The sequence below is a fragment of the Ictalurus punctatus genome, chromosome 10 (assembly GCF_001660625.3).
Source record: "Ictalurus punctatus breed USDA103 chromosome 10, Coco_2.0, whole genome shotgun sequence".
In the NCBI taxonomy this organism is placed as follows: Eukaryota; Metazoa; Chordata; class Actinopteri; order Siluriformes; family Ictaluridae; genus Ictalurus; species Ictalurus punctatus.
In genome coordinates, this window is record NC_030425.2 from 13,740,105 (window position 1) to 13,765,011 (window position 24,907).

The 24,907-nt window shown below is 39.2% G+C and overlaps 1 protein-coding gene across 3 annotated transcripts; it reads left to right on the plus strand.

Moving 5' to 3' along the window:
- Window positions 1–3,134: 3,134 nt before the first annotated feature.
- arhgap45b (Rho GTPase activating protein 45b) lies at window positions 3,135–24,370 on the plus strand. 3 transcript variants are annotated; one of them, XM_017478237.3, is made up of 23 exons: window positions 3,135–3,437; window positions 4,784–5,189; window positions 9,385–9,528; window positions 9,765–9,849; window positions 10,625–10,697; window positions 10,935–10,995; window positions 11,094–11,228; window positions 11,359–11,420; window positions 11,787–11,897; window positions 13,835–13,915; window positions 15,690–15,857; window positions 15,967–16,104; window positions 16,789–17,006; window positions 17,628–17,749; window positions 18,547–18,645; window positions 18,763–18,864; window positions 19,671–19,834; window positions 20,189–20,377; window positions 20,488–20,625; window positions 20,986–21,224; window positions 21,558–21,795; window positions 22,234–22,336; window positions 22,430–24,370. In XM_017478237.3, exons 1-23 carry the CDS (start codon window positions 3,345–3,347, stop codon window positions 22,717–22,719), a joined length of 3,459 nt encoding a protein of 1,152 aa, XP_017333726.1. In that variant the 5' UTR covers window positions 3,135–3,344; the 3' UTR covers window positions 22,720–24,370. The 3 variants fall into 3 exon arrangements, with proteins under 3 accessions (XP_017333726.1, XP_017333724.1, XP_017333725.1); XM_017478235.3 differs by lacking the exon at window positions 3,135–3,437 and adding an exon at window positions 3,473–4,196; XM_017478236.3 differs by lacking the exon at window positions 3,135–3,437 and adding an exon at window positions 3,473–4,196 and having other exon boundaries at window positions 16,789–16,979.
- The last annotated feature ends 537 nt before the right edge of the window (window positions 24,371–24,907 follow it).

A 24,907-nucleotide genomic window follows, 5' to 3' on the forward strand; every position in this document is an offset into this window, starting at 1 on the left:
TCGCTGGTCTTATGGTAGAACTTTTCCATCTTCTTCTTTTCCTGTCGAGATTCTACTTCATAGTGGAACCATCGTGGTGGAAGGATTAGCCGCTCAGCAGTATGAGGACCCTGAGTACACTACCCACTCTACCCTCTCAAGAAGTGCCTCCCATGCGCTATACTCCGTACTGGCATACCTAGGAAGGTACGCCAGTACGCCAGGGAAGGCTCCTTCCGTGCACACATATTCACACACCCATTCATACACTACGGATACTTTGGACATGCCAATCCGCTTACCATGCATGTCTTTGGACTGAGTGAGGAAACCGTACCCGGAGGAAACCCCCACAGCACGGGGAGTACATGCAAACTCTACACACACAGGGCCACAGTGGGAATCGAACCCCCAACCCTGGAGATGTGAGGTGAACATGCTAACCACTAAGCCACCATGTGCCCTTTCCACTGATAAATAAGGCAGAGGGGGTCTGATAAATAAGGAATAAAACATGATCATACATGCTGTTAAAGGAAAATAATGAATGTTGGGTAGGGTTGATCAGGCCCAATGTGAAGCAGAATTAATGTCACCAACCAGTAGTTTCTTATTTCCCAATAACGTCCTAAAGTGTTGTATTCCTCTTATACCACAGTACTTTGCCAACAATGATCATTTGTTCTGTATTGATGAATGATGCATTGTACTTTTTAACCAATTATAGATACAACGAATGTTGTGTAACATCTACAAATTAGTTCCTGCTATCACTTGCATTATAACAGTTATAAACACCATTTCGCTCACTGCTTTGTTTTTTCTCTCTTTCTTACAGTTAATCAGGCACACACAAAAAATACAACTTGCCATGTAACAGAGAAACCACAAAGTCCTCCATTCTGTAGACTTGTCAGAAAACATCCTGCCCTTAACAAAGTGCAAGGCTGGATCCTCCTCCTGTAATTTCACAACAATATCAGTGGTCATATGTTTTTCTGTGTTCAATATCATCACATTTGAATAGTTTATTATTAGACTTAGATTGTGTATAGAGTGTGCCCTGTGAATTAGATGTTACTATAGACACTATAACAGAACGAGCAGATTAATATAAACCTTGTGATTCTGTGATTTGCCTTACAGCCAGAACTGCTGGTAAAGCCTCTAATTATGGAAAATGAATCAACATCATCTGACCAATCAGAATTGAGTATTTGAGAGTGCTGTGGAATAGGTTGTGTTTAGCTTGTTTTGGTTATGCCTAATAAACTGAAAATTTATAGACCAATGTTAGCTTTCAAAGCATTCTGAAAGAAACGAGGTCGATTTAATCTTGTTCCTTAACGCACATGTTTGTGTGGAAGGTTGCCAGATTGGGAATCTTTCTTCACAAAACATTTTAATACACGTGCTGTGTTAGAAAACAAAATAAGATCGCAGACTTGTGTGACGTATCATTTCTAATGTTCAATGTATACTTGGTTTTTATTTGTGTGAGAGGGTGTTAAGCTATTTTATACTGCAGCATTGTTGAATTCTCCAATCTGATTGGTCGGAAGGTGTTGATTAATTTCCTGTAACACCAGCTCTGACAATAGTTGCAAGACAAATCACAGGTTTGGATGCGCTTGTAATAATACCTTTATCATTTTTATAGAAACGACTCATTCTCAGGTACTTGTGTGGTGGATTATCTATATAATCTAAGACTAATAATAAACTGATTTTAAAAAGTGTTGCTATTTAACAAAGATAAACACATAAAGAGATGTTTAACATTTACCGAAGGAGTCTCCAATTTGTTGTTGTAAATTTAAGAGAGACAAAAAAGAGAGGCTGGGGTGGGAACTAACTTGTCTCTCAGATGTTCCACAATATTATATGTAATTATAAATGGATTAAAAAGAAGGATGTGTCCTTCATTAATAAACAGTCAATTGTAATTGTTTGCAAATCGCTGTGGTATAAGGAGAAAACAACACTGTTATAGGAACATAATCAACTTCAGGATGGTCATTGATTCTTTAGCTATAACAGCATACTAGTGTTTTATTCCTTATGTACACAGACCTACACAGTGATGTGTAATGATTGGACAGTTTGGACTGATGCATCAATTTAAAAGACAATGATTAACATGAATCAAGGTAACAATACACTGATTATTATGTGTTAACTGATTATAGATTGATTATTATTGAAAAAGGACAGTGTAAATAATAATAATAATTATTTTATTTATTTTTTTTATTTTTTTTGATAGTCCATCTCTACATCATCATCATTTGGGCCTACCCCAGATTCTGTTCACATTCGAATCAGAGGCCATTAAATCCAATCGTATTATTTCAGTCCAATTCAGCAGTATTGTCAAATATCCAGCAGTTACATTAATATTCGAAATCGTATCACATCGTGTGTGAGCCTGAGTTTTACTATGGAAAGCCAAATGGGTCATTATTCACGTGCATCTTTATGCTGTTTTAAGTTTAAAAACGTCATTTTGTAATCTCCTCCAGGCGTTAATATAACGGTAAGATAACGCCGCTAGGTGTTAAACGCAGAGCACCGCAAGGTGTTGAGTTAGCGTTACAAGCCACCAGCGTTAATTTAACACCACACACCACTTACTAGCCTCATTCATCTGCTCATTGCAAAGCTAAGAGAAGGCACTTTATTTTACAACATTGTTAGGTAAGGATTTCGCCTCTGATGTCTATAAATATTATTGATTATTTAATAATGAGTGAAGGACATCAGGTCCGGGATTATCGAACAAGAGAAGTCAGGTGCAGACATTTATTGTCTGCGTGGATTGTAAAATAAAGTTCCTTCTCGCCTTTGGTGGTATTTTGCCGATCGAATGATTTGACTTGCTGTAGATTACTCAAACACAGTAGAGGGAGTGCTTTGTAATGAGCAAATTAATGTGCCTGTTAAGAGATATGAGGCGTTAATTTAACGCCGGTCAGTGCGTGAAGCAAATTTAGCGCCGATCAGCGCGACGCTAATTTAACTTAAGATAAAAAGGCGTAGCAACGCACGTGAATAATGACCCATTTGGCTTTCCATAGTTTACAGGCCTAGTTAAACTGTACGTCCAATCTGGCAACCGTGGTTCACTTGTCTTTCAAAGAGAAAGAAAAAACTCAGAGCGGATGTGTTTTAGCGGTGATGCAGAGCAGCAGGAAAGTGAACATGTGATAAGAGCAGCACTCTGAGGCAGGGCATGAGCAAACTCGGATGGACCAGCATCATTAACAAGTTTAAGAGCTCTGACATGGGGGATTGAGGGGGTGGGTTGGGGGGGGTCTGTAATCTAAAATAAATTAATGAAGGTCAAACTCGACACAGAATGAAAAATGTTCTCCAAAAAGAGAAGAGAGCTGATAAAAACACACTCCGTGTCGAAGAAGAGCCGGACCGGAAACTCGTCGCCTCACGGCTCTGCAACAGTAAGTCGCGCATTTTCCTCAACTGTCACTCAGCCGCATACTAGCCTACTAAACAGTATTGTAAAATAGTGCGTCACCATAGTTACCGGAGGTGGCGTAGCATTGTAACGTCCACCGTAGTACGGTAGTATGCAGTAGCTAACTTTTCCGTCATTTCGGTACCGTGTGGGATCGTCGGTACTCTTTAATCTTTTAATTCATGCTCGCTGTGTAAAACAAAAGCGTAATGGTTTGGATTTGGGCTTTCTTTTTTCCTATAAAGTGTTTATCTCAGTTTCAGAAGTAAAACTTTATACTAAATGGCGTCTAGTTAAGGAAGAGTTTAAAATGGATTTAGCCAGCTAGCTTAGCACAGTGAAGCTTTCTTTTTTAATGGAAACATATTAATGTAGTCTCGAATGAATATTTTTCCAGATGTATTCTCTTTTAAAGATATCTTTCTTTCTTTTCTTTTTTTTTTTTTTTTTAGAACGCATATGGGGTTTTAACGTTTTTCCTGATATTAGTTTACATCCTGAGCGCGTGTAAGTTACTCATAGTGGAAGTACATTTGATGAACTTGACAAGATGGACTCTCTTTCCTTCATAAGCTTTGGTTATTCCGTTATTTGAGATAAATTAGTAAATATGTTAAAAAGGGGAACAGGTTCTAAAGCTAGCTACAGTCCATATTCAACGGGCCAGAGGGTCAAGAAAGCAGACAGCAGAACAAAAAAACTGGATCTGTTGCCCAATAAGGCCAATGTTTGGTTGAAACAGGTAGGTGGCTTTCCTTCAATGCTTTTGACTAACACAGTCCTTTTAAAGGAAAAAACTTTCTCAAACCCACTTTGGACAAGGTGTAAACGGAGTTGTCATACTTTAAAGACTAGATTGTACGCTACACGTTTGGTTTTAAAACTAAAACCGAATTCTCCCTTTTCAAAATATTATAAATTAATACGAAATGGAAATGAATTCCCTTTTATTTAATGTAGCATATAAACCTATGGGCTTTTTCTGCACTTCATCTGTTTATTCAGGTATTTGTATTTCAGAGTGCCGTTTGTGATTTCTCTAAATGGTTTGATACAGAGCGGTGCTGTGTTTAGTTTTTGAAGTTTATCTTGTAGAAACTAGGACTTTTGTGTTTTTTGAGCGTTTTAACTCCAGGTTTAGGGTGTGACAGGAAGTAAGCCACACAGTTACTCAGTGTGTTATTGTGAAATAAGGTCTGTTTACCAACAGCTGTCTTCTGCTATTTGCCCAAATGTTTTAAGTTCCTCAAAACCATTTTGGGTATAATGTCTTTCTTTCTGTCTCCAAATTTTTAGTTGATTAGTTTTTCTCATGTCCTTTCAACCTAGCTGTCCATTCTCCAGGAGCAGCCACGGAAAGATGGCTCGGACGCTACTTCTTCCTCTTCGTCTGCATCCTCCTCCACCCCTGCAAGTCTTGGTCTACCAGCTGTGGAAGGCCAGAACTGCCCGGGCACTCCCTCTGCCACGCATGGCAAACTGGTGGGCTGTCCGTCACCAGGAGGCACCCTGAAGAGGCCTACAACTCTGAGCCGTAATGCCAGCGCTGCGGGCTCGCCGCTCCAGTCCTGGGTCTTCAGCAAGGGCCAAGGCCGGGCCGCTATCGCCCATAGCCCTCACACTGAGACCGTGGAAGCGCCTGCAGCTATTGAGGTGGAGGACATCCCCCCACTGCTGCACGCTGTGGCTCGTTTTGCTGAGGCTGTGGAGAAACTCAAAGATGTGGTTCTGGAAGGTAAGACAAGATGTCCTCTATGTAAACGAAGTGGGAGGGAAAACAGGATGTGGTTCTCATATTGTAGCCGTCCAAGTTGACAGTTGGTTTTGTCTTTGTCTGCGTATAGCATGTTATCTTTCTAATGAATATACAGCGTAGCCGATTCTTTCTGAGAACATGGGTGTCATTTATTTGTAAATATATTCTGTAACTAAATCGACTGGGGCAGAGGATTCTCTTATTCTCTGTCTGGCAGGATTTTTAAATCGGATTAAAAGCACACATTTGGATTGAGTCTAGCATCTTTAGGTAAATGTATTAGCTTACTAATAGACATAGAGCATCACTGTTTTTAAAGAGGGCACCATTTTACAGTAGAGCTCTTTTAATTGAATTGTGTTCTCTATGTCATTTGGACAGGGAAGGGTTTGGTTTTCTTATCATAATTGTCCAATAAAGAGATAGTTAATTGCTTTACATGATGCGACTGGCACGTATATAATAGGCTTCAGTATTTGTGCATGTGAGAATTGTAGCATATGTAATGGCCTGCAGCAGAGGACAGAGGCTTCTGGTCTTATTATAGTATTGAATATGTTTGTTTTTGGTGAAATTAAAGCATGCTTATTACATATAGATATATTTAACATGTAGCATATAGTTAATGTTGACGTTATGGGCAAGTGTGAAAATTAGTCATAATAATGTTTTCATGGGCCCACAGTGGCTTAGTGGTTAGCACATTCGCCTCACACCTCCAGGGTCGAGTGTTTGATTCCTGCCGTGGCCCTGTGTGGGTGGAGTTTGCATGTTCTCCCCATGCTTTGGGGTTTCCTCCGGGTACTCCAGTTTCCTCCTCCAGTCTAAAGACATACATGATAGGCTGATTGGCACATCCAAAGTTTCCGTAGTGTATGAATGTATGTGATTGCACACTGCGATGGATTGGCACCACGTCCAGGGTGTACCCCACCTTGTGCCTCATGCTCCCTGGGATAAGCTCCAGGTTCCCCATGACCCTGTAGGATAAGCGGTATAGAAAATGGATGAATGGATAATGTTTTCATCATCATCTAGAAATAAAGGTCAAGCTCAGCTTGTACAACCTGAGAATAAAACTGTATGAATCTGCATTATACAGTTCTGTGAAAAAATAACAGCAGGTATAATATCTATAACAGCAGCTCTGACGGTAGTGCTGTGTACGAGGCAACTCACAGGTTTATAGTAATGCACTTCTTCTACTATATTATAGTTTCTATAGCAACAGCTAATTCACCAGGCCTTGAATTAGGATTGGCACCCTGTCCAGGGTGTACCCCGCCTCGTGCCCGATGCTCCCTGGATACGCTTCCGTGACCCTAAAAGAAGGATAAGCGGTATAGAGGATGGATGGATGGATGGAATAAATGAATGAAAAGTATTGTTCTTTGATTAATAAAAAATAAATCATTTATCATAAATAAAATCATTTATAGTGAGGGTGTTAAGTGTCTTCTTTACATCACCCAGTCACTTTTTTTCTTTTTTTCTTTTTCTTTTTTTTTTTTTTTACCATATTTAGCACTTAATCTAAAAATATATGAAAACAAAATGGTAGCGCGTGGACAAAATGGTGGATTACCATTAATCCACATTACAGCTTAAATTCTATAACTGCACTTATTTGCACATATAACAAAAGGTGTTTTGTCCCAGAGTTTCCCCACATGATTGACGGAAGAAGGAAAATAGGGGCGGGGCTTTGGTCCAAAGGCACCTTGAGCTTCCGCTCGTTGCTCTCAGCACAGTTTCTGTGGCAAACCACATTCAAACAGGAAACTCTACTTTCACAGAGCTTCATGCTGTCTCTGGCAGAATCACTCTCATTCTACACAATCACACCTGCATGCTCACCAGGGAGAGGTTCTTACACTGTTCAGGCTTTGAATGAAACTTAAATACGTCTTCATTCCAGAACTTTTGGTGTTCTTTTTTAGTGGAAAAAATATGAATTAATTTGACATTTTTAAAAGCATTTATATTTTTGATCTAATCAGTGAATTTGCAAGTTATTTATGTATTTAAGAGCTTTCTTTCTGATTGATGTGTTTCCTCCCTTCATTTCTTTCTGACTTTTACATGGTTGTTTTTGGTTCAGTAGCTGTGTTGTTTTGACAGATCAGGGGAAGTATGCTCTGGTGCTTGGTGTACAGAGGAGGAAGTGGCTTTCAGAGGTGTTGCAGCACACTTAAATGTGGTTCAGAACTTGTGTAAAGTGGCTCCCACTGTCGCTCATGTGTCCCATGTGCTCTTGCTTAATTGAAAATTCTGGGTCATGTGTGCTGTATAAGGTGGACATATGAAGAAGAATGTCCAATTAAAATTAGGGATGCATCAATAGCATTTTTCCAGACCAAGAACGAATACACGTTTTTGTTGTGCTTGTTGATAAGAGTGAACTCCTTGTGCTCAGTATTGTGTTTAAAGATGTTGTGGTGCTTACGCTGCATCTTTAATAGAATGTTTGAGCCAACCTGAGCGTGCAGAGCAGTATCAGCAAGTGTGATCATTAAAAATGAGAGCAACATGGCATAAATTGCACTTTGATTCGCAAGCTAAGTATACACCCTGGCAAGCAAGGAGAAAGAAAGCTGATGTGTCTGAGTACTCAGTACTCAGAACTGCATTGCTTTCATGCTCACTTCACTGTTCCATGCTCGCAAATACTTTTACGTACGCAATTCACAGCACCTTATGCTCATTTGTAATGACTTGATACTGCTCTGCATGCTCAGGTTGGCCATCCTCACGCTCTTTATTCTTCATATTAGTTAAAAACCACAATATGTTTTATCAGGTTATTGTATAATAGGAAGATGCAGTTGTTACTCCTCTTGTTGTTTTCACAGAGTGCAGTTTGCAGGCTGCTTTGCTTTGATGGCCATCCACTCACTGTCAGTGTGTGTCCTCTGTTGATTAGTGTTAGCATTAGTGTTCATTAGTATCACATAGTCACAAAGTATCATGTGGCATTGTTTTGTATCAGAGCATATTTATTAGACCAATACCTGACACCAGTATCAGTATCGATGCATCCCTCGTACCATGTGCTGCCTGATAGACAGTTCTTGGACACACATGCTGAATGTTGTGGTCTTGGTGTGATCAGATTACTCTGTCACTAGTATAATGTTGCCTAGTTGGTCACTTTACTTCATATTGTACTTTCCTACACACAGTACACATATATTCATGCCTGCTTTTTAGTTTCTCTATTGGATCAACAGCCTAAGAGCTCGATCTTCACTTCACAACATGATATTCTTGCATTCTATACCTTTTTACCTATTCTTTTCTGATGGAAGCAGTCTCCTGAATTTGGATATTGAGAGACCTTGCATTTATATAGTCATGTGCACAACCTTAAGATAAAATCTTTCAAAAGACAAATAATGTCATTTGTATGTAGAGTTTCACAAATGTTCCTTTATTTTCACAAAAGTAACAAAAAAGTAAAAAAAGATAACAAAAGTGGTCAAACTGTACATGTTAAGATACTCATTCTTTCATTCATCTTCAACAGCCAGTTTAACCTGGTTAGGGTTATGGTGGAGCTGGAGTTTATCCTGGAACACTGGGCACAGCACTTATCCTGGGCGTATATTGGGAATACACCCTGGATGGTACACCAGCGATGCAGGGCAACATGCATGCACACGTTCACATACATTTAGAGTCGACAATCTACCTCCCATGTTTTTAGGGAGGTCAGAGGAAACCCTCAGGGAGAAAATGCAAAACACCACACAGACAGTATCCCAAGCTCAGGATCAAACCAGGGACCTTGGAGCTGTAAGACAGCAATGCTGTCTACTGCACCACCATGCAACATTGTTAAGATATTAATATTAAAAAGGCATACATTTGCTTTAAAAATCTGATATTAATGTTCTCTAATATAGCCTGTGGCCACCATTTGCCTCTTAACACCCTCCAAACTCTTCATATCCTCAGTTCGTCATATCTTCAGTAATATTTGGCGGGGGCAACGTTTGAAGAAAAAGCCATCCGCTGAAATGTACAACATAGTGTACATTGCTGATTTTTAAGTAATCGGGGGAATTCATAGTAGGAATTCACAGGTATGGCTGTAAAACTCTGCAGTCAGAGTTCATCTGTCTGGTGTAAACGAGTGCTCTCTTTTAGCAACATGTGGGTATGTTTTTTCCAGACAAACAGGAGAACCGCCGCCCGTTGGCCCATGAGTGTCTGGGTGAGGTGCTGCGGATCCTGCGCCAAATCATCAACATGTACCCACTCCTCAACACAGTGGAGACGCTCACCGCCGCCGGCAAGCTCATCTCCCAGGTCAAAGGTCAGATGCCACTTTGGTCATTTAGCTTCAGAGCCAGTGGAATATGATGAACGTAATTGAAATATTTTCAGTGGTTACAGATGCATGCTGTGATTCAAGCTGGATGTAGGCAGTCTGTACAGGCATAACCAAGACAAATAAGAAAAACATTGCAAACATAAAACAGCATTGTCCAGTCTATGAGCAAAGGAACAAGATTTATTTTTAGAATCTCTAACGTTATGGTTTGATCTCAGGTTTTCATTATGAAGTCTGCAATGAAACTGACAAAAAGGACTTTGAGAAAGCCATCGAGACCATTGCAGTAGCTTTCAGCAACAAGTAAGTGATCTGTTTATCAAGACTTTCAGATTTTATCTAATATTTAAAACATATCAAGGGGACTCTGAAATGATTCAGCTTTTGGTTTGGCAGCACATATCTGAGTAAGAAGAGCTGTGTATGAATTCCACCTGTAGTGTGAAAATGCCAGTAACAGCATTCACATTTGAACTTGGCTGCACTTTTCGGCAGTTTGAGTAAAGTGCAGCTGTAGAAAAAAGAAAGACTACACTGGTACAGGTTGTAACTCCACTGCCATAACAGGAAGTGGAGTCGGGGCTTTCTTCTGTTTCTCAGCAATTGGCCTGCACCCCAAAACGAAAAAAAATCAGACGTTTGATTTTTATCATTGTGCTTTTTACTGTCTGTAAATCACTTTCTCATCATTTTTTAAAATAATATTATGATATCCATTAGTAAAATCTTTGTATTTGGGTGCATGTTAATTGAACTGTAAGAGACAAATATGTATTTAATGAGTTAAAAAAGTTTACTAAGCGTAATTGCACAGCAAAATTTTAATAGTGTTGTAACAGTGTTGGCAGGAGTAAAAATTGATCATAGTAGACACACATAGACACAATAGTTCAGCCCTAATATTAACCACTACCAGATTACTGATAATACCATGGGACACTTTTGCTTCGGACAAGGAAATTGCTGGTGTTTTGACTGCCATACAGCAGTGATGGTGTTACCAGTGGTGTATGGAGCACGCAGAGCAGTGTACGCATTTATTTCCTCTCTTCTTTCTGTATTTTTCTCTCTTGCTTAGTGTCTCGGAGCTGTTAATGGGAGAGGTTGACAGCAGCACTCTTTTATCAGTACTCCCCACAGAGAAGAGCAAGGTAGGTGTGTCTGTGTGTGTTTGTGTCTGTGTGTGAGCATTGTGAAGGCAGACTCTTCACTTCCTGCTAACTGAAGTGTCACATCATCAATCCTGTAGTCTACAGTAGCAGACAGGGACTCAGACTCAGACTACCTCATAGCATTGAGCAAGATGATGTTAGGAGAAAAAAAAAAAACTTAACGAAAATGTCTGAGCGAATTGAAGAGCATGACTGTAATTCTGTTTGTGTTGTTAGTCTATGGAGAATCTGTACAGAATCTCTGGTATGGAGACTTCACATGACTCTTCTGAATTAGGTATCAATCAAACTTCAGTTCTCTTTTAATTAAAGCATGACTTTGTGATTGTTTAAATAAGACTGAAACTTTGTGTGTGTGTGTGTGTGTGTGAACAGCAATGAGAGCTGAGGAGGTGGACATCCTTCTGCAACGTAGTGAGGGTGGAGTTGACTCTGCCCTGGCGTATGCTAAGACCATCTCCAAGTACATGAAGGACCTCATTGGCTACGTGGAGAAACGCATCTCTTTTGGTAAGACGTGAATGTCTCATGCACTTTAAACGCACTATGTCCTTCTTACATTGGACAAGTTGGTAAGTCTGTTTGTTTTAATATCATGTGGCATACACTCACTCTGCATATTAAATGTTTTGTTTTGCAGAGGTGGAGTTTTCCAAAGGCCTCCAAAGGCTGTATCAGACATGCAAGCAAACAATCACACAGGTATGTTAGACTCTTTATGTAAGGAATAAAACACAATGGGCTATTGTAGGAAAGTAATCAAGAGTGGTGTGGTGTGATGCAGCCAAGGCGAACTGGAGTTAGTGTTAGCAGCTCAAGGTTATTATTTTCCCATAACAACATATGACAAAATGTTTCACTTATACAACAGCAGTTTGTGATACTATGATTATTTTTTTAAAACATTTTTTCATTCATTAAAGAACAGCTTTTCACCAGTGTTATAGAAGATGAATTAACACCTTTCAACCAATCAGATTCAAGTATTCAACAGCACTGTGGTATAAAGCAAATTGAATTAAGCTGCTATTTCACTCTTTATTACTCTTATTTTTTTTCCTCTTCCAGCCACACATGCCTTTCTTCTCCATATACTCTCTGGCACTGGAGCAGGACCTGGAGCAGAGCTCAGTAATACAGCAGGCTGCAAACACCCTGCAGTGCCAGACCTTTGTTCAGGTACACAGCTGAGACGTGCTTTTTATTAAATAAATAAATAAAAGAATATTTTTTTAAAATTCATTTGTACAAGAATTAATGTGCGCTGCAAGATTTGACCAGAGAGCAAATCTTTAGTGTAAGTTAATATTAATATGTAAGTTAATGTGATATTGTGTATTGCAGAGGTTTAAATCAAGTTAACTTCAGTTAACTTTGTAGGTTTTTCTTAACTGTATATACTGACACATAGTGTTCTAATCAAATTTGTGGTATTCTAGACATGGGATTATTAAAAAGAATTCCTCCATTCATTAACTATATTAACGTAAACATTTAAAACTATACTTTAAAAAAAGGAGGAGACGCTGTTAAACAGGAGAAGATGATTTTTTCCCATGCCAAGAGGACCAGCTAGTTAAAACTATATATATATTTTTTAAAGTTTTATTCTGTTGTACAGATATTTCTTGAAATTTATGTCAGTGTACAATGCTGTGAAAAAGTATTTGCCTCCATCCTGATTTCTTCTGTTTTTGTGTATATCTCATACTAAACAGTTTCAGAAATGAAAACAAAATCTAAAATAAAACAAAGGCAACCCAAGTAAACACAAAATATAATGATAATGTTATTTATTGAAGCAAAAAAGTTATCTAATACCAACTGGGCCTGTGTGAAAATGTATTTGTTACTATCAATGAAACTATGAAATCTATGAAACTGCATTCATAATGGGGATCAGCTGGACTAGACACAACCAGGCCTGATTACTGCAAACCTGTTTAATCAAATCAACACTTAAATAGAACTTTTTCTACAGCATGAATTTGGTTAAAAGGTCTTACCCAGTAACACACTATGCCAAAGTTGAAAGAAATTCCAGAAATGATGAGGAAGAAGGAGATTGAAATACAGCAGTCTGGGAAGGGTTCCAAAGCTATTTCAAAGGCTCTGGGACTCCAAAGAACCACAGTGAGCACCATTATCTCCAAATGGAAAAACTCAGCACAGTAGAGAACCTTCCCAGAAGTGGCTGACCTTTCAACTAAAACTCTTCCAAGAGCACAGCAACTACTCATCCAGTAAGTCACAAAAGAGCCAAGGACAACATCAAAGGACCTACAGGCCTCTCTTGCATCAATAAAGGTCACTGTTCATGACTCCACTATCAGACAGACACTGGGCAAAAGAGTGGCGAGGTGAAAACCATTGCTAACCCAGAAGAACATTAAGGCTCATCTGAATTTTGCCAAAACACACCTTGATGATCCTCAAACCTTTTGGGAGAATGTTCTGTGGACTTATGAGTCGAAAGTGTAACTTGTTACTTGTAAGATGTAACCCGTTACATCTGGCGTAAACCAAACACAGAATTCCACAAAAAGAACATTATAAATATGCTCAAGCATGGTGGTGGCAGTGTGATGGTGTGGGGATACTTTACTGCTTCAAGGCCTGGCCAACTTGTGATAATTGAGGGGAAACATGAATTCTGTTCTCTACCAGAAAATCCTGAAGGAGAATGTCCAGGCTTCAGTCCATAAGTTGAAACTCAAGCACAACTGGATTATGCAGCAAGACAATGATCCAAAGCATAGGAGTAAATCCTAGTTCTAGAAGTAAATGAAAGACTGATCTCCAGTTATCGGAAGCGTTTGGTTGCAGTTATTGCTGCTAAAGGTGACACAACCAGATTTTAAGTTTAATGGGGCAATTAGTTTTTCACATTGGTGATAGGTGTTGGATAACTTTTTTGCTTCAATAAAAAAATAAAAACTATTGTGTGTTTACTCAGGTTGTATTTCGTTTGAAGATCTAAAACTATTTAGTATGAGATCTACAGAAAAACAGCAGAAATCCGGATGGTGCAAATACTTTCTCACAGCACTGTATGTATGGACTTTTATGCTTGTTGTTTCTTATTTTGAGAATTGCTTAAACTGTTCTGTTTACAGCCTCTGATGCAGCGTAAACAGGAGCATGAGAAGAAACGAAAAGAGTTGAAGGAACAGTGGCTCAAAGCTCGGAGAAAGCTGGTGAGAGCTGGTGGTTTTATCATCTTATCATCCGGCCACTGCAAATTCCACAGACGATCTGATTATTTCAATCTGATGCTGTTTTGCTGTTTGCCATGTAATTGAATATGACTGACTGGTGAATGCCGTTTACCTAAACATGATATATATATATACAACGTCTAAGACCACTAGTGAAAATTCTTCGATTTTGCATTATTTTCTAATTTAATACAACAATTTACATTACAAATTCTATTATTGACAAGAAGTTGAGTGAAAAGTAGAATCTTTGAAATATTTACATGCATTCTGTCTGAGTGTAATCCAAACACGTTTCAACGGAAGAGATAAGGCATGAGGAAAATCTGCTCTTCTGTACAAAGCAGTTAACTTGATTATGCATGTTTATGCAGTTAACATGGTTATGGTTAGCACCTACCAAAAGTGGTTCCAAGGAGCTACTGTAGCACAAATTGCTGAAAAAGTTCCTGGCTATGATAGAAAGGTGTCAGAACACACTTCTGGTCAGAGTGCTCATGCTGACCCATGTCCACCACCGAAAGCACCTACAATGGGCACGTGAGCATCGGAACTGGACCATGGAGCAATGGAAGAAGAGGGCCTGGTCTGATGAATCACGTTTTCATTCGATTTCAGTTTGAATCAAAAGATAAATATGAGACGATAGATCAAAATTTCAGCTTTCATTTCCTGACATTTACATCTAGATGTGTTGTACATCTTAGAACATGGCAGAAACATTGTGAGAGCTATGAAGAAAATGCAAAAAACAACAGTCAGTGATTTCACCAACAACATCCACAGGGCAGGGCAAAGGTATCACAATCCACTATTCGAAGAAGACATTGAGAGCAGAAATATAGAGGCCACATCACAAGATGCAAACCACTCATCAGCAGTAAGAATCAGAAAGCCAGATTGTAATTTGCACAGAAATAATAAAAAAAAGAGATGAACCACAAAAGTTCTGGAACCAAGATTAACCTCTAGGCAACCTCAAAGTGATGGAAAGGCCAAAGGGTGGAGAAAGAAAAGGAACTGGTCATGATCCAAAACAAACAGACTCATCAGTCAAGCACAGTGGAGGTAGTGTTATTGCTTGGGCTTGCATGGCTGCTTCTGGAACGAGATCACTAATCTTTATTGATGATGCAGAAGAATGAATTCAGAAGTCTACAGAAACATTCTGTCTGCCAATTCACCGAGAAATACATCTGATCTAATTGGGAGGAACTTCATCATGCTGCAAAATATTGACACAAAACACACTGCCAACTCAACAAAGGACTTTATCAGAGGGGAAAAGTGGCAGGTTTAGATCCCAAACCCAAATGTCTTGGGTCTCAAACCCTAATGTCTCAGTATATAGCAAAATCAAAATAATTGGCCTTGCCGTTCCAATACTTTCAGAAGAGAATTCTATTAGTAATGCATAGAGAATATATTATTATTTTATTATATTATTCGGTAGAACAAATTCATTTACTTTGTATTTTTAGTGTGCACTCCAATACCTGCTGTTATCTCAGTTATGTGCCGTTATCTCCAATATGTTCCAACAAATCATCTCTGTTATGACACTGGTTTGGGGGCATTTCTGATTTACATATCAGAATCTAGATTTCTTAGTAAGAGTAAACCTGTAGGTGACTTTTTCTGTTGTCTGTCTATGTTTTTGCTGTGACAAGCAATTATTATTTTTACAAAATCTCCAAAAACAACTTTCCGAGCTTTTATGATTGTGCTTTAATGTGGGATCACCTTTTTGCAGCTGGAATCTGAGGCTAATTTGCGGAGGGCCAAGCAGGTCTACGTCGCCCGCTATGAGGAATATGAGAAGGCCAAGACAGCAGCTAACAGAGCAGAGGAGGAGGGCAGCAGCTCCACGGCCAAAGCAGTGGATAAGAAAAAGCGACTAGAGGAAGAGGCTCGCAATAAGGTCTGCCTTGTTTACAACACAGTGAGGCTTTATTGTCACTTTAATGCAGTAGGTAATCTGATTCAAAACAACACCTTGTCTGTTTGTATCTTTATGTCCCACATGTCAGGCTGAGGAAGCAGAGGCCACGTACCGCGTGTGTGTTGCAGACGCCACACAGCAGCAGCAGGAGCTGGAGCACACAAAGGTTACAGTGCTGAGACAGATCCAGGAGGTCATCAGGCAGAGTGACCAGACCCTCCGCTCTGTGAGTGTCCACCCGTGGGGTTTTGTGGTAGTCCCTGGGCATGATTGTAATAATTAGCACTTCCAGCATATGAAAATATGCTAAATATGTCTCAACAGAAAACACCAATGTATTTAACTAACATACGGCAAATAATTATCATGTATACAAGCCTGCAATTAACATACATGAAAAGTATTACTCTGTAATGTTAGCATGACTGGTAAAACTGTACTGTCCTACTTTGGTAGTTTTGCCAAGTCTGAATAATGTATTATATCCAGTGTATACCTGAAATCCCACAATGCACTGCAATATCAAAAAGAAGTAGTTGAGAGGGTGCAGAACACCCACAGTGCACTTGGTAATAGAGAGCAGGGGGGTAATAGAGAGCATACCATTAAGAAGACTCCATGCTACTACATGTAGGTCTCATTAAGAACAAAATTCAAACAGTATCCTGCTTTCTCAGTGCAAAACCACATTCTTTTGTAAGCGAGTCAGTACCAGTGTACAAAACATTTGCAGGTGTAGATTAGGACATTAAGTTCACTGTAGTAATGGGTATAAATAAAGCACAAATTTTATTTTGATCTATTTTCATTGTTAGGATTTATTGGACTGATGATGTAAAACCTCATCAGTCAGTAAATCTAGCATGATACTGCTTCAATACATCTAATGAAGTTTCTCCTTCTCTCCCAGGCCACTATTTCATACTACCAGATCATGCACATGCAGACGGTAGTGCTGCCTGTGCACTACCAGACTCTGTGTGAGAGCAGTAAGCTGTATGATCCGGGACAGCAGTATGCCACCCACGTCAAAGAGCTGCAGATGAGCGAGGAGCCCGAGGTCCATTACACCTTCGAGCCCTACTGTGCCTCCAGCAGCCAGTGCGTGTCACACAAAGGGTTCCAGCAGTAAAGTGAAACATGTTTTCTGTAAAAAAAAACATGTTTTCTGTAAAAGAGTCTTGCATTCTTGAGCTTTATATATGAGCTCCAATAGTGATGTCACAGTATTTAGCTGCAGAACTAAAACTAAGAACTAAGCCAGCTAGGAATATTAGTGATGAGCAAAATCATGTTTCTTCCATTGTATTTTGACAGCTTTATTTACAGTTATGTAAATTGCATAGAATATATGTAGCAAATCAAAATATTCTTGGACATTCGCAGAACATTTTTAAGAGGGTGAAAGTGTAGCGATATTCGAAGCCTTTTTTGTTGTTGTTGTTGAAGACTTGTAGTCCTTAAAACCGTATTGACTGTATAGTGTATACCAATAAGGTTTGTAGAATCATTAACCATTTCATTTTCTACATACATTATTTTTAATAATGTTTAAATATTTTCAGATTAAAACAATTTAATAAGCTGATTTTTTTTTTTAAATTGTCATTCAGATCAAAATATGAACCAAAGTGGGCAGCCATTACCTGAAATATAGTGTAAAAGTGAAAAATAGAGAAATAGTTTGAAATCTTACTAGCATGTGAACTGGTGCAGTAGACTTAAATATATTTTTGCTTTTGACTGTAGGCAGGCAGCCAGATTGCGCAGTGACAGCTCCAACACAGACGCACAGAGCAGCGCTGAAGGGTCAGTCACAGCTGGAGAAACAGCCGATATTGCCACTGCTCAGAAAGAGGAGCAGAGGAAAGGTATGTACAGTTTAACACGATGTTGATTTTTTTTTTCCTGGATTATTCATCTGTGCATTTCAAACACTGAATAATCAAAGAAATGTTCATTATTATCAAATGTAATGTCTATGTCACTGGTTATAATGGTGCTCTGGTTTAGAGTTTCTGTCCATCTGTTGAGAGAAAATGTGCCTTGAATATTTAATTCATTAGTGTACCCACAAAATAGGGTACTATTACAAAATAGGGTACTCTCCTCCACCAGAGATTTTGTATCTACAGTATAATGGAGCTGTTAGAGGCTGATGCAGTTGAACTCAGCACAAATTGTGATACTAAAGAGCTTCATTTATGTATAATTTCATGCTGACATCACCTTCTAGACACCTTCTTAAACAGTTGTAAAAAAAAAAAAAGGTTTACAAAGAACTGAGGTGATTTCTAAAGCCACTTAATCACTGTTTTTCAAGTGGTACACTACAGTATGCACTATGTGTCTGACAATCTAGTACCTCCATTTTTGTAGTATTGTAACACCTCAAATTATTCACTAGCATACACATAACAGACCAGTTTGCGATACCTGAAATCCTTGACCTGTGTTAGAAACTTTCACAAAGACAGCATTGATTGTAAAATCCAAAATGTTTTTCACTCCTTATGTGTCTGCAGTGTAGCAGCATTTTCTGATGGACACACTCAATGAACTGAGACTAAATCAAGACTATGATTTGAGACACAGCTTATTCTTATTCTGTCTCACCGATGTATTACAGCACATTATGCATAATCTGTTATACTTGTCACTCCCTCAGCACGAGGTCACATGACTCACAAATCATGGGGCTCCACAGTGAGTGACACAGACAGTGTGGTCGGAGGAAATGACCTCGGCTCCCCCACCAACAGTGCAGGTAGATTACAGTGCTGATTTCAGGTTTTGACACTTACACCACAGCTCTACTTCACATTTGGTGTAACACAGGACCAATATTAATGCAGCTGATTGTGCTCTCGTGATCACATTGTAGGTGACATCAGTAAAATGGCCCGAACATCGTCCACAGGGACCATGTCATCAAACGAGGATGCAGATGAAAAAGATGGGGCCATGGCGAACTTTGAAACATCCAGTAAGGCTGAATAACATGACAAGTGTACATACATTACACATGTATTACACATGCATTATGTAGAGAGAGACTCCCGGATTGATTATTTAGGTCATTGCTATTGTGTGTGTCATAAAAGAGAGTGTATAACAAAGAGAATCAGTGACAGGTGAAATATTACAATACCGTAGAGTGAATTTGGGTTGAACACTATAATGCATAGTGCTGCAGAATTGCCCATTCATGCATCAGTGAACCCATTCACACAGTATATTGTATACTATATAATATTAGTAGTATGTGGTATGTGAGAATAAGCATTCAGTGTACTACACAGCTATGTATTTTTTGTCCAAAGTATTTCCACGGGTAGCGTGACTCAAATTTACTTCTGAAGCCAAGGATGATGAGGTAGTAGATTTTATGTACTGCTGTAGCCGTTGTTTTGTTTTAGATTTAGAATTGATATGAAATATAAATATAGTGATGGCATAACTAGCTAACTAGGATAAATTACGTATTAAGCCATCATATCCAGAACATTTGCGGAATAAGCCTAATATGAAGTGGATTCATTTGTTAATACCTGACAACTAACTAGATATTTAGCAGTTGCAGCATTTAGATCGCGCATATTGCCTTTACATGTTGCCTTCTTCTCTGCACTTTCCCAGCTTGTATTTTGAAAGTATCCATAAAAAATGACTGTTGCTTTTTGTGCAGGACACCATGAATATAGCTTTGGCTGTATTGTCGTAATGTTGTTCATATACTGGATGTTGTTTAATATGAATTGCCTTACCCCTCTGTCCATCTTTCCTATCCAGACATTAATGGCATAGAGCCTGAAATCGTGGTGCCGACCGGGCCGTTTAGAAACATAGGCCTATCCAAAGCTGCGCAAACTCACCGCCTGCGCAAACTACGTTCTCCAGCAAAATGCCGGCAATGTGACAGCTACGTGTACTTCCAGGGGGCAGAATGTGAGGAGGTGAGTACAGTGTTGTTAGCTAGGCAGATGTTCCCAGGAAATCTATTTGTCTATTATAGAGCTTCAAACAAACCTGGGCCAGGTATGCATGGCTGTACCAGGCTAATTATCTGGGTTCAGTGTGGTAACCGGAGAGTGAAAATGTTTACATATCCAATATAATCTGGTAACTGCTGAAAATCAGATTTTGGCAATGATTTAATCAACATGTTTAAATGTACTCTTAATGGGAAAGCTCAGAGTCTATGAAGTTAAAGTAGATTAAAATGCAGATTAAAGATTTCAGTAGCGTCGTAGTGTTGATAACGCACACATGTAATTAGTGTCTTGTATGTGGTTTTTGACCTGTTGCAGTGTTTCCTGGCTTGCCACAAACGCTGTTTGGAGACCCTGGCCATCCAGTGTGGACATAAGAAACTGCAGGGCCGTCTCCAGCTTTTTGGACTGGAATTTTCCCAGGTGTCCAGCAGCAGCTCTGATGAAATTCCCTTCATCATCAAAAAGTGCACATGTGAGATCGAGAGGAGAGCACTAAGGATGAAGGTGAGACCAAAAGCCAGTGATGGGGCTTTTGTTATAGTTTAAATTAGGTCTACAGAAATATAAGTTCCCTGCTAAATCTCCTCTTCTTCAATGCCCCCCTCCAAATACAGGGCATCTACCGGGTGAACGGGGTGAAAACCAGGGTGGAGAAATTGTGCCAAGCGTTTGAAAATGGCAAAGAGCTTGTGGAGCTGTCGCAATCCTCTCCACATGACATCAGCAATGTGCTAAAGCTCTACCTGAGACAGGTGATTTGTTGTTATTATTATTACACTATTAAACTCAGATAAGGATGACTGAGGGTGTCATCTATGCTTATATGATTCATTCAGCTTTTTAATAATGGCCTGAGGATTTCTGTTTCATTGCTTTAAAAATTCTATTAAAATTTTTATTAATTCTACATAAATGCTGTCATACATAAATACAGACCAAATACATAAATACAGAACAAATTTCCACGTGGCAACGTGTGTCTTGTGTAGGCCAAGACCAGAACATATAATCTTAAATATTAAATGTGAAAAAATTTAGGCTTAAAATAATTATTATATTTCATATACTCAAACTGAAATTTCGACATTTTCATATTTTGTACTTCTGTCCAGCTTCCAGAGCCAGTCATGCCTTTCCGCCTGTACAACAGTCTGATGGGCCTTGCGAAGGAAAGCCTGGCCCTGGTGGGACCTGAGGGGGCAGAGGCTGGGAAAGGGCCTGATCTGATAGATCTGGGTCCAGAGACAAACCCTGAACTCCTGAACCTGGTGCACAGACTAAAGGAGCTCCTCACTGAGCTGCCTAAAGCAAACATTACCACACTGCGCTACATAGCACGCCATCTCCGCAGGTAACATACAGTAAATTCTCGAAAAGACTTATCCTGTGTGCCACAAACATGTTCTTACGATCTTTATGTATACTGTGTCTATTTATGACTTTTTTAATCACTGTGTTAATTAAAAATGTGTTGCAGGGTCATATTGTAAAATTTCACAGACACCCAACTTTTCAAAAATGGCCACATTTGAACTTTTTCTCAATATCAAATTTAATTGAACATCTGTTTATTTCTAAACATAACCTTTAAAGCTCATACAGGATCGTTTTTAAAACATGGTTTGTTTCTTTTTTAAACATTTTTAAAAAATAATTGTTCACATTCGTATTATTCACTTTGTAGGATTGCTGAGCTGGAAGAGGACAATAAGATGAGCCCCAGTAATCTGGGTATTGTGTTTGGACCCTCATTGATGCGGCCCCGGCCCTCGGGGGCCACAGTGTCCCTATCTTCTCTTGTGGATTACCCCTATCAGGCCCGCATCGTGGAGATGCTCATTGTGTTTTACCCCACTGTCTTCCCTTCTGAGTCAAATCGCACTGGCGGCATCAGTACAGTCCGTTCCTCGTCACTGCAGCAGGTGTGTGCAAGAAGCCCCACTCGTACCTGTAACAAATCTGCTCTGGGAATGGCTTGTCATTGGTTTTTATTGTGCTTTAATATTAAAAACTGTTCCTTAAAGACTCCACATGGGTGGGGGTGAGGGTATGACAAATATAATGTGCAAGATAGATGTGTGCTAATTATTTCTTTAATATGACTTTGAATTTTAATACATATTTTTTGTGTAATTATTATAAAATGGTAATAGGTTGTTCAGAGTTTAGTAATTGTTGAGGAGGTCTACAAATGTGGTTTTAATCCTCTGTTGACTTCCTAGGTGAAGATTTATGTTTGTTTCTCAGTTTGCAGATGATCGATACATTTCTTTTGACATTCATCTCTAAAATAAGATCCATACTAAAGCAACACTGACACTCTATTAAAGCATACGTGAATTTGTGATGTTCCTGTTCAGGAAAGCAGTATTGATGGGGAGGACTCGGGTACAAATGATGATGAAGCAGATCGCACTGAAGAACATGGAGGAACCGAGGCAGACAAGATAAATGAAGAACTAGGTGGGGTATTTTAGGACTACTGAATTTCACATTGTAGCAAATCCTCAATGTTCATTTATTGAGGTGTTTTCTCCCTGTTCTGTTTTCCATTAGAAGGCTCCACAGGCACACTGGGGTCCCTGGAGCATAGTCTGGATTCTGACTCTGAGCTGGAGGAGGAAGGAGGCGGGACTGAAGAACAGCCACACTCCCCAATCAATAATGAGGATCCTGAAATAACCCCTCCCACAGCAGAGGTCCAGAATCAATCAGGTTCAGACAACGAACCTCCTGCATTGCCCGAGAGTGAGCCTCCGGAGCTTGAGAGTCCAGATGATCTACCAACGAGCTCATTCGCACAGCTCAGCATCACCCAGTCCAACAATAATGAGCCACAGTGTTAATCAGCATTGTTTGGGTATAAGGACTAAGCCCTGGATTTAAAGAGACTCGCTTCCTTTGCAGGAACTTTTTCAGGAACTTTAAGCACATTTCCTCAACAGAAGCCAGTTACCGTCCCTTAGTTTCAGTAATCTGCTTCAGACTCTGAGCTTTTCTACAGGCCAGGAGCTTTACAAAAAAAAAAACAAACCCCAAAAAACCCCCCTGTGTTTAACTAGCAAGCTTGTTTTATATCAGATGCAGTGCATGATGACCGGCACATTTCCATGATGCTTTTGTTTTCACACACACGGTGAGACAAAAATATTGTGGCTTGCTTGTAGCTGCAAAAAGGTCTTGAAGTTTGAAATTGCACTTAGTGCCTGCTTTACTGCTGCTGATTTAAGACTCTAATTTAATGTTAACCCTGCATTCACACTGGCAGTGAGGCAACATGACAAAGCAGCTTGAAGTCATTCATTTACACTGAGCGCTGATGATTTACCGTGACAGGAGGTGAACCGACTGCAGTGCAAAGTGAGCAGGGTGATGCACATGAAAAAAGTCGATCAGAGATTAAATGGAGCTAAAAAAAGAATTTTTATATTTTTGTTTTATATTTGCTTATTTTTGTTATTCCTGTGAGAAGTTAGCAGTCACACTCTGATGTCACGGGATATCGATAGCACAATTACGATGGTGTGTCAGGAGAAAAGTGTTTCGCGATCTCAAACGTATGGGATACCGATCAGGTTCCTTCAAACAGAAGTGTTTCTTTTCTCAACATTTTCTGGCTATAATGAATGCAATGCGACTATATGACACTGAGTTACAGCAGAGATTCAAATCAGCTATCAGCACGACGGCATCGACGGAGCTAGGAGCATGAGTGTTGAAGCTCTAGAAGCTGATCTGTATGAACAGAGTGTACAGATGAAGAGGTGAAAGCTGGACAGAATAAAGCACTGCTGCATCACTCTCTTTAAGAAGAAATGATGCAAGGGATAATTCCCACTAGCCCCATTATTAACAGGTAGCTGAACAGCATTTTTTGTATATAATAAATAATTATATAATGATTTTTTTACTAAAAAGGGGCCACACATCTCGTGTTTAGCAGGCTTGTTCCATAGCCAGTTTCGTAGTTTGTGCTACCAAATCGTGTTTGCCAGATGTTGTCAGGGAAACCATTGTAAAATTTGTTTGAAAAAAACTTGAACTTGCAAAAAAGTTAGCAGCACCTACTAGCAACCAACATAGAGCAACTTGACGATAAAAACTTGCTGCCAGTGTGAATGCATCATAATTCCCAACCTCCACCTTGTTCACAGTGTTGCTGTAGTTTAGTTTTATTTACAGTTTTCCAGCAGTGGATATATACAGTATATAGATCCTTTTGTGTGATCCTTGTTTACCACGCATATTGTTCAAACAGACATGGATATTTAAAAGCTATGCATGTGTGGTGCGAGTAAGAAGCGTTATTCAGTATTATTCTTCACTAACAAGTGAAAACTAGCAGTTTCAACAGAACATGTTTTTCATACATTACTAGAAATGTAGATGTGTTTTTTTTCCAAGCCATTGTTGCTGAAAATGTCCATGTCTTAATTCATTTTTAATGTACCATTCTTTTAATAAAATCAGCTGATTGGCTTGTCTTGAAAGCTGGAAGGTGGCAATATATAGGTCATTAATATGCATATTTATGTTAGATCAACAGAAACGGTGTGCTTTGTGATATTTTCTTATTGAGAGCATGTGCAGTGTATGTGGCATCATCAGTATTATACTTCTTTTACACCATCGTTTATGAATCCAGAACATTTTCACTTGACTGTAAATTCATTTTCTGCTTTCACTTTTATTTTAGTCCTTAAATTGTGATGTTGGGAAAAAATCTTTCATGACTGTGCCAAATAGCAGCTGACACAAAGATTTGAGTAAGCACATCATTCTGTCTTTTAACACAGTGAGATGCAGAATTACTGGCACCCTAAGGTTATTAAAAATGTAATCTCTCACTGCAAATCTCACTGAGTGAAATCTGACCTGTAATTAAGTTAAATTCATTCTAAGAATATATTATTAACAAAACCATGTGTGTCAATTATTGGCACCCTTAAAAATTTTTATGAACAAACTCAGGGTCGTGCACAGACATTTTGGGTGACAGGTGCTCAAGCGAAAAAAGGGCACCTATCATAATTA